General features: G+C 42.1%; 1 protein-coding gene across 3 annotated transcripts in view; it reads right to left on the bottom strand.

The window, feature by feature from the left end:
- Positions 1-229: 229 nt before the first annotated feature.
- The window catches only part of l3mbtl2 (L3MBTL histone methyl-lysine binding protein 2), a 24,999-nt gene continuing 15,246 nt past the window's right edge, over positions 230-9,982 (bottom strand). The window contains exons 1-15 of one of the 3 annotated variants that reach the window (XM_032501650.1): positions 9,354-9,711; positions 7,925-8,000; positions 7,246-7,313; positions 6,516-6,633; positions 4,108-4,242; positions 3,478-3,566; positions 3,089-3,335; positions 2,910-2,977; positions 2,209-2,313; positions 1,873-2,020; positions 1,651-1,733; positions 1,197-1,431; positions 1,038-1,085; positions 750-914; positions 230-656 (exon numbers count right to left, since the gene is read on the bottom strand). In XM_032501650.1, the coding sequence (XP_032357541.1) occupies positions 322-656; positions 750-914; positions 1,038-1,085; positions 1,197-1,431; positions 1,651-1,733; positions 1,873-2,020; positions 2,209-2,313; positions 2,910-2,977; positions 3,089-3,335; positions 3,478-3,566; positions 4,108-4,242; positions 6,516-6,633; positions 7,246-7,313; positions 7,925-8,000; positions 9,354-9,662 (2,229 nt within the window). In that variant the 5' untranslated portion in view covers positions 9,663-9,711 and the 3' untranslated portion in view covers positions 230-321. Of the gene's footprint in view, positions 657-749; positions 915-1,037; positions 1,086-1,196; positions 1,432-1,650; positions 1,734-1,872; positions 2,021-2,208; positions 2,314-2,909; positions 2,978-3,088; positions 3,336-3,477; positions 3,567-4,107; positions 4,243-6,515; positions 6,634-7,245; positions 7,319-7,917; positions 8,001-9,353; positions 9,712-9,982 lie in introns of those variants that run through there. The other 2 variants (XM_032501648.1, XM_032501649.1) reach the window with 2 other exon arrangements.

Here is a 9,982-nt window from a genome sequence, read left to right as displayed (position 1 = left end):
AGGTAATAAACTCCTAGTATAGTTCTGTGCTGCGTGAAATCAGTTTGCAGTTAAAATGACTTTTGTCTGACTTCTTCCTTTAAACATTTTTTTGTTTATTCGGTTACCCTAAAAAACTATTCTCACGTGTGTTGTCCGTATCAGCCAGGACTGAAATGTTAAGGATCATAACTTTAAACCAGCAGACATTAAAAGTTGCACTAACTCTCCCAACTGATGTATCTTTTGTAATTGCTCTAAATATCCCAGCCTGCTGTTTGTCTTATTTTGTCTACAGTGGGGTTTTTGTTTACCACAATAGGTTTTTTTTAACCACTTATTTTACTCCATCACAGAGTCATCATCTCTTTGCCCTGTATTGCTCTCACTGTCTTCTCCTCGGCTCTGCTCCATGTTACTTTCTCCAGTGAAGCTCTCTTCTAAAGATCCAGAGTCTTCCCGTCTTCCTGCTGCAGCTTCACTCTGCTCCGTCATTTCACACGCTACGTTGTCCAAGCTGCTCTGCTTTGGCGAACGATGCGGTGCCGACTTACTCCGCTGCCCTCCTGACTCCTTTTTGATTATACCCAGAGGGACTTGTTGAGGGTTGTGTGGAGCATCAGTGGGGGTCTCCAGCTCCATCTCCACCTCCTCCACTTTCACCTGCACAGCAAAGACTACAGAGAAAGAATTAAGTCAGCAAATTACCAAAATTGTGTCATAAAAAATGAGAAAAGAGAACAGCATGTTGTACAGGTTTGTGCACTTACTCTCGTGCTCCTCTGGCTCCGTTTTGAGCTGGATGAGAGGCACTTTTGGAGCAAGACTACAAACTTCCAGCCCTGAAGGACTGTAACTGCCAGCGGCCTCAGGCTGCTGACCAGCATCATCCTTAGCTTGGTCTTGAGAGAGCCTCTTCTTCGCATTCTTCTTTCCTAAACCAAACAAGGAAGTGAAAGTATTGTTATAAACCATCAGATGGAAGAAAACACTAAATATGTTGAGTAATCTGTTTTTGTGGCAAGACTCCATGTATACATTTCTGAGTCAAAACTTACTCTTTCTTCCTTTTTTGTTCTGTGCCGCCTGGCCTTCCATTAAATCAACTGGAAAACAGAATGAAACACCCATCACTTTTATTCAGGGTCAAAAACATCTACACAGCACTGACCACCAGTCAGTGGGGGGGTGTTATGCTATTAAATGGGGGCATTTACCGAGTCCCGGAGGCGGCTGGAGCTGGTAGCCCATGAGGTCGCACCAGCCGACCGGGTAGATGTCTGGGGACTGGTGGTCCACCCACTGGTCAAACTCATCCTCCCAGCCGTCAAAGTGGATAAGCAGCAGGCGGCCCACGCAGCGCTTCACGGTGGCCACGCAAATCAGCCGCGGCTCCATCAAGTCCACCGCCTCCAGCTTCATGTTGGGGGAGAAGCCATGACCCGGGTAATCCTGAGGAAAATAAAACAACTGCGTTTCATATGCTGTTTCATTAAGTTCCTTCTTGTGCCAAAAACAACAAACTAATAGAAAGATTGTGTAGTATTTGCATGTATACGTTTAAAGGTGTGTTCAGAAAAAGGACTGTCTTGGTTTCCCATTATGTTGAAGTTGTGACTAAGTGCTATGTCGCTAAACAGAGAGCACAGGGTTGGACTTTTTTTTTCTTACAGCGTTAAATAGTTGTGCCGGTGCAGCTTTAGCATTGGTATCCTTCAGATATTTGTCCCAGGTGAAGGTCTGAGAGTCATAACCTGCCAAGACAGAGAAATCAGAAAGTATTTCCATTAACAGTATGCTGCTTGAGTTATTTTTTCAGCAGAAAGTGCACGAGGGCTGGAGACACAGCAGTGAGCTGCAGCAGAGATGGAATGGAGGTATGTTTAGATTTACCTAGAGGTACCGTGAGAGGGATAAAGTTCTTTTTGCAGAAGTCTATGGGAAGGATGGCATGAGATGAGGCGTGGTAACAAAACCAATCAGATCCGTTGTCAGATGTGGTGCCATCTATACCCACCATCAGGTAGCCATCTAACAGCACCTGGGAGGAGTGGAGGGCAGCAGAGTCAGACACACAGAACAACAGCGTATGAGTTACGCATTTAGGACAAGGCAACACAGTTCATAACCACCTAATTATTCCAGAAGATCAGTATAGTCTGTCTGATGATGTCTAAACAAGATCTAACACACACAACACACAAAACCAACCAAAAACAGCTGTCTTACCTTGTGTACAGTGGCCACACAGATGCTTCCCAGGTTCAGAGGGTCAATGGCCTCCAGCTTCATCCCCTCCTCAAAGAAAGCTCCCTCCATGTAAACAAACCTGGGCTGCAGATCATACAGTGGTGACGTGAAAACCTGCAGACTACTGATTCAGGGTCTACAGACTACAGACTACTATGTTTAAATAGTGTTTATAGCATTTTTTTGCTGCCTCCAGCTTCTTTTGAAACTAAATTTGTTTTCTGGCAAACAGCCACATGCCAAGAATCTAAACACACCTTGACGTTATGCGTGTGTGTGTTGTGTTAGCCATTACTCATTAAATAGGGCCCATTCAGACGAGAAAAAACCCATCTGGTGATTCGCTGCATGGGTTTGTGCAGCAGTGTGAGCGTCACTTAAATTTGTGTAAAATAATGTCTTCTCTTGTGTGTATTGATTGATAAGATAAAGATTAAAATTGAGAAGAACCTTCTGCGTGTACCCTCATTTGCTTTCCTCACTACCAGTTTTTATATAATATTTACATACAAATTGTAAAGATGTAAGCATCACCAAAGGACAGTAGATTAGAAAGTGTTTCTGACCGAGTCATGAAGAGAAAATAAATCTATGGATATTACTACAAGCAGCTGTTCAGTCTACTTTTGCTTTTTGAATCGTTTCATAAATTATTTCTTGGGCAATGACATTTGTCTTACCTTTTTAAAGAGTAGGAATGAACTGTCACAGTTACCCTTCCAACCACTGGCAGCAGCATCCACACTTGCTAGAAAAAAAGAAAAAAAAAAACACTTAAAAAATGTATGCTTTGTTGTACTACCCATGTCATTTCTTGTGGGTTTCTTGCTATGGAAAAAAACCTAAATCCCAGACTTACCAGGTGGTTTAATAGCATGACCCACGGTGCTGGACCAGCCTATCGGGTGCAGCAGGGGACTCAACATGTGGCACCAGAAATCAGAGATAGTATTTTCGGGGGAGTCGCTTTGGTCGTTGTACACCAGCCGCAGGCGGCCACCAATAATGGAGTCTATGACGGCCATGCGGGTCCGACTCACGTGTTTGGGGTCCACCACCTCTACGCGCATACCTATTCTGAAGGAGGTCCTCATGTTCTCTGCCAACTAGAGAGAGGACCGATGGAAGACCCCAAAGGGACAGACATTCAATAATTCACTGAAGTTAAACAATTTGTGTAATTTGAATTCCACATACTCTTCATATGTACAAGCCAGATGAGTTATGAGCCAAATCATTCAGTTTTACCTTCAGGTAGAAGTCAACAGGTAGAGTGTTGGCCCCCACCAGCTTTGCCATCAGATACTCCTTCCAGTCCGGGATGTTCTGCTTCACATCTACAAACACAGTTTGTCATCAAATTAGAACGTATCCAATCACAGCTAATTTGATTTGATCAGTATTTGCTATTTTAATCCTGATTAGAGCTGGGCAATAAGAAGATATCAAATTTATCACAATGTTTTCATGTTGATATTGCGATTATATTGTAGGGTTGGCTATTGGTGCTTTCACAAAATATTCAGACAATGAGATTTGTGATAAATAATCATCAGTAAAGTGGATATCATGACTGGTCATGAAAGTGGGTAAAGACAAATAATAGAACAGCTAGAACAGTCTAGTAGGTTAGGAAAATTACATCACTTTACTGTAATGTAGCCTTTAAAACCTGTAAAGGCAACACTTATGTCCTATTAAGATATTACGATGTCCAAAATTAAGGACGTCATCTAGCCTCATATATCAATATAGATATATTGCCCAGTCCTAATCCTGATGATTCATTCTATGTTTTGTAAGTGCGGGCCCAACCAGGACAGATCCTAATGCCATCAGGGAGCCAGTGAACGCTGTGGTTCAGGTTTGAGTTATCACCTTGTGGTGGCACCAGCAGCTTGCTCGTCATGGCGCACCATCCAATCGGGTTCAGCTCTCCCGAAACGAGGCTGCACCAAAAATCATGGCTGCAATCGTATTCAAAGCCTTCATATCTCAACAGGGCTTTGTATCCTGGAGACAAGGGATGGGAGGAAGGAAAGAGTGAAGTTACTATGGATCAACTTTTTATGGAAAGTATCTTCTGATTATGGATTTAACTTTACTTTTGATTATATTCCACTGGTTATTTATTGGAAACCTTTATCCCAAATTAATTTTAACAGTAATGTGCGACAATGTTGGTTGGTCTTTGGGTGTTTTCACACCTATAGTTTGTTTGCTTTGGTCCGGATCAGTTGATGACTTTGTTAACTCAGATTGATTATCGCTTGGTTCGGTTTCACACCTGAAAAAATCCAATGAAAATAGTTTGAAAAGTCTGAAAACATTTTAAGATAGAAACAGGCCATACAGATGCTGAATCTGTCTTCATTTCATTTTTACATTTTAACATAACTCCCAATTTCCACTGGGGCAGAACGTTTGCTTGTTGGCTGCGTGATCCGGCGTCAGTTAATACCCACCAGGTCCGGATTTGTTGCGGAATGGCTGCGGCCATGACTGACAGGCTGAGTCATGAGGACCCACGAGATCTTGCAAATTCATGTAGACTAGAACCCCAGGAGCTGGGACGGAGTCGGAACGCAGCCGCTCCGCAGTAAATAAAAAATACCCACATTGACTTTAATGGAAACCTACTGACTCCACCACCGTTCCGGATCCGCAGATGTTCCACAACTGGTGGACATTATTCAATATTAGTCAGTGCACTGATTTGCCCATCAAGGGCTAGAATTCCACCAATCAGATTGGTCATTAAGTCAGACTGCCCACTGGCCGATTTGACTTGTTGAATCGGCCAAATTAAAGACGACGGCTCCTTCGGCTGACGGCACGGAACACACAAAACAGACTCGAGTCACCGGCCTCGCCAGATGGCAGATAATCGGGTTGGTGTGTCAGTGCCTTTTATTGATTGGATATGTCTGGGGCGGGAGCAAGAAAAAAATTACAGGAAGAACGAGTGGATATTTTTTGCGTGGTCAAACCATCTCATTTCATTTAAATAATCAGACATTGTTTTGCAAGAGGCTTTAATACGTCTGCTCTGGTCACCAAGACTTTGCTCTGACCTGTCTGTCTTCAACTTTAGCGGCGGCTGGTTAGACCACAAAGATGCGAGTGCTGCTCTGCCACACCGTGGATTGTTAAGCACATTAGCTCAGACTCGCAGAGTATACAGTTGCTGCGGTTCGAGGTCGGATCACTTTCTCACCACAAACGAGACCACCTCATCAAACAGGTCTCGGTACGCTTGTTTGGTCCGCTTTTGGTGCGCACCCCAGTGCAATTGTCATGTTTTCAGCTGCCCAAAGTAATTGCAGTAGTGGGGCAAACAAACTCTAGTGCGGTTCAACCGAACTAAACGAGGCAAGTGTGAAAGCGCCCTTCATGTCCGCCAACACTTTGGTACAGTCCATGGTACACTGACAACTCCTGGGCACGCTGCACTAACATTTTCTGTGGAGTTTCAACAGATAAATAAATTCACATGTTCTGGCTGACCAATGGCCTTTCCTCCAGTCTGTCTGCAAAGTACGTCACCCGGATCGTTGGAAATACTATCCAATTGAGTACAGAGTCATTTGAACTATGCACATTGATCACGCCTCTTTTGCAGAGAAAATAAAGATCAGACTCCCCAGACTAACGTTTAATCTTAAAAGATTGAGCTTGTTCTGGTGATAGCCAGACTAGGTATGCTATAAGAACAAAATCCGTGTGGTTTTTGTCCAGCCAACGTTTGTGTGTCATGTAATAATTACTGTAGCCTCTAGAGGATGCTAGCCTGCCTTATCTCCGTAGTTTTATTACAGATGTTAAATGTGTTCGTAGAGTTTTCTTGTAAAAGACACAAAGTTACGTTTACATTAATTCTGTGTCCTTGAGGTCTAGCAAATGTGTTGAATGTATTTCCTTCATGATAAAACATTGGCAAAGTTTTTAATGTATTTTGTATCCAGGATAGTTTACACCCATGTTTCATCTTCTATGCCTTGGCATGCTAACAACACCTGTAGATGAGTGGAACAGTGCAAAAACCATTGGCAAGAATGTGTACCGCTGCACACGCATGCTTGCATGGAACAAACAAAGCGGGGGACAAACTTGTAAACAAAAAAGACCCAAAGTGCTACAAGGGGCCAAAAACTCCACAGAGAATCTTAAATATGAATAACAAGAAAATATGACTACTGCTAGAATTCATAATCACAAAACAGATAATTCCATACAGGAATGGCCTGTAAAAATTACCACATGCAAAACAAGCAAGATGTACACACCTGCAATCTGGATGACAGTAGCAATCCAGTAGACTTTACTGGGCAGGACAGCGTTTGTGTTCAGAACCTCCACCTTCATCCCCATGGTGATGTCATCCCACTGGGCACACAGGGGAGCCTGCACGGGTTAGGTCAGATCATCACGTTCACATATAGTTTCCTTCTAGCATTTAACTATTAGTTTTGAAATGCATTGTTTTTTAAATATGTTGGACTAGGTTTTTCATCTTTTACAGTTTAAAAGGCTGTGTGTGCACGTCTAAATTCAAACCTATGTTGGCAATAATATTAAAGCCAACATTTTATCATCATTTGATCTCAGAATGACCTGGAAATGTAACTGCAAGTACACAAATATATGCACCGATCCAAAACCGTGTAATTTAGACTCGAAATAATTCTACTTTAATGTAGTTAATTTATGTTCTTTTTTTCATTATGAATGACTGTCAAACTAAATAATAAAAGAAAGTTCTATGGCATTCATTCTCAGTATGCATTTCTTCATGTTTTACAAAGGATTTGACTTGAGGCAGGCCATACAACAATGCTTGCAATCATATCACATCCATAGAGGGTCAGCAATATACTATTAAAAAAACATAAACAAAAAACATATTCTATTGCCTTGTATCGAATCGCTACTCGGCATCGGCCGATGAGCATGTTCATGAAAAATTGGTGTTGGAACAGCTCCAGTTTCCAATAACACTTTGCAGATAGGACTCACATGTCTGAAGCAGGACACTGATGCAGCAAGAGATGTTTCCTTCTCCAAGTACGCACCCCATGAAAAAGCTTTACAAAGGAAGGAACAGAGGAATCATACAGCTAAAGTAAGATTTTGGGGGATGTTTGTGTGTACATGTACTGCATGCAGCTTCTAATATTCCCTAAAAAGCACCAAATTCCAGTAAAGTTGGCCTTTGCAGGATAAATCAATGTCACCCACAAAATATTATGGCCCTGTGTAGACATCTGGTGTCAAAATATACTTTATGTTGAGACATAAGAATGTTTCCTAAATACATCCAAGTAACTGCTTGACATCTGATTATGTATGGCAATAAAACAACTTATACCACTGTGTGTGTGTGTGTGTGTGTGTTTGTGGGGTTAGGGCTGCACAATATGAGGAAAATATGTGATGACATTGTGTACTTGCGATGAATAAACAAATATTAAAATGTACTTTCAGTGTTGCATTGAAAGTAGCATTTTGCATGTTACTTTCAATTTTCATTTAAAATACACCAAATTGCTTGTTGAATTCAAAACAAATGAAAGGAAATGTGTGTATGTGTGTGTGTGTGTGTGTGTGTGTGTGTGTGTGTGTGTGTGTGTGTGTGTGTGTGTGTGTGTGCGTGTGTGCGTGTGTGCGTGTGTGTGTGTGTTTTCAAGGGCCTCACCATCCTGTCCTGTTGGGGCTGGCGGGGATTTATTCACCTTGTGCAGCACTGTGGCTTTCTTTGTGGGGGGTCTTCCCTGGAGAGAAGCACAAAGAGAGATCGAGTAGTTTCATTGCTCTGTGCCATAAACTGACATACAGCTGGTTCAGTATTCATTGGCAAACAGCATTATCCGGAAATGAAAAAAGTGGAGTAGTAATTACTTTTAGATGGCAAAACAGATATAACATTAGTCAACACACAAACTCTTCGGGACTAATTACCAGGCAACCTGTCTTTTTACAAAACCACAGTTTATTGTGGTTCTCCCAAGAATGTTAGTAATGTGGAAAATCACATATTTCCAAAGTTAACATGCAACTGGCATACAAAACATAACTGTAGTTACATATAATTAAAAAAAACTGATACGTCCTTCTAGCCAGTGCTCTATGGGCAGCAGTGTGTCAACAGTGCACCTACTGTATGTGTCTTTCTGTACTTGCAGAAGAAGTGTGCATTGTGTTTAATTGGCAGATTCAGCCTCAGCTGCAAGGGTGTAACTTAGGTTTGAGAAATGTGGGGCGATACAAAATATATATAAAATATATAAATAATTAAGTTGCTCATAAAGATAAATTCTGCTAGAAAAAACACTAAAGTATTTATAAGAAAAATTGGTCTTTCTTTCTTTATTGTTTAAAATAGGGGCCGATCGCCGAGAGCCATAAAAGAAAAATAATGAATGTATTTGAAAGTTGGAGACCCAACTTCACCTTGTGTTGCCTCCATGATGGAAAGCTGAAAACCCGCATCCCGACCCGTCCCCCATGCCGGTCGTGAGAACAGCTATAGCAGTTGACAACACAGCAGAGAGTTGGATACGGAAACCCAACTTCTACTGCTACTACTACTAGCTACATTAGTCCTCATGGAAGAATTATTTTCGAAGTCAATTTCCGGCCTGTCGTTGCTACGAGGAGCGAGGAAAGCACACCTCCGGTCATATGTCAAGTACACTTTTTTGTTTTACTGACTTACTTGTCATGCCTTACGCCATTCATTTTAAATGAGACAATTTGCTCATTAAGACCATTTTCTTCGTGACATCAACCTGCCTGTACACTTTGATTTAATATAACTTTATTCAGGACACAAATGGAAGGCCCATTGTACTTTAAATCTTTGGGTCATGTTACATTTACATTCACATGAATTATTAGGCCTACTCATTATTAACCGAAATAAGTGTGCTACATCAAACAGATTTAGTATAATTTTATATCAAAATGTGCACCAATGGCAAGTCAGCATTAGGTAGGCCAACTGAAAAAAAACATCGGTGGTTTTGTGTTAATTTAAATACAATGATCTCTAAAACCAAGCCTAGCAGTTAAACGACAACTCCCTCCAGTACGAAAACAACCACTACACCCCAGCTACAACGTACCAGTTGTTTCAGGTAACTAACACTGGCGGGGGGGTCACGTGTCTCAGAGGTGTGAGTTGGGACGGCGGTGGACTTAAGGAGCCGGGACCGGCGGGTCGGCTCGGCCAGGCAGTCGTAGTAGTCGTCCGGATCAAAGTGCTTCTGGCACACGAACCGCTTGTTGAGAACGTGGAGCGGAGTGTTTACGTCCATGTTTAAAGCCAGCAGCCATTGCCTCAGTCTATGTGGGTCGCCGAGTGGGAACCGATGAAAGACGAGGTCCGGGCGTTTAGTATTCCAGCATGAATCAACGCAACACTTGTGCACCATTTGAGCTCTTTTATTACGCAGACGTCTCCGTTAAATGAAAGCGTGAAAGAAGCCAGCCACACGCGCAGACAGCCTCTCAGTTCGGTGCAAATGTTCTGTCTGTGGGTGCAATGTTTTCATCCGGCGCGCTCCTCTTCTTCTTCTTCCCCCATTTTTTCTCCGATTGATAGCTTTTTGCAAAATACCGCCACCTTTTGTTCGTAATTAATCATGGAACTATGCATATACAACAAAATAAAATACATTTGCTACACTAAACGTCATCTTTGACACACACACACACACACACACACACACACACACACACACACACACACACA

The sequence above is a fragment of the Etheostoma spectabile genome, chromosome 21 (assembly GCF_008692095.1).
Source record: "Etheostoma spectabile isolate EspeVRDwgs_2016 chromosome 21, UIUC_Espe_1.0, whole genome shotgun sequence".
NCBI lineage: Eukaryota > Metazoa > Chordata > Actinopteri > Perciformes > Percidae > Etheostoma > Etheostoma spectabile.
The sequence above is the reverse complement of the archived record's forward strand: the minus strand, read 5'-3'. Positions and strand labels throughout refer to the sequence as shown.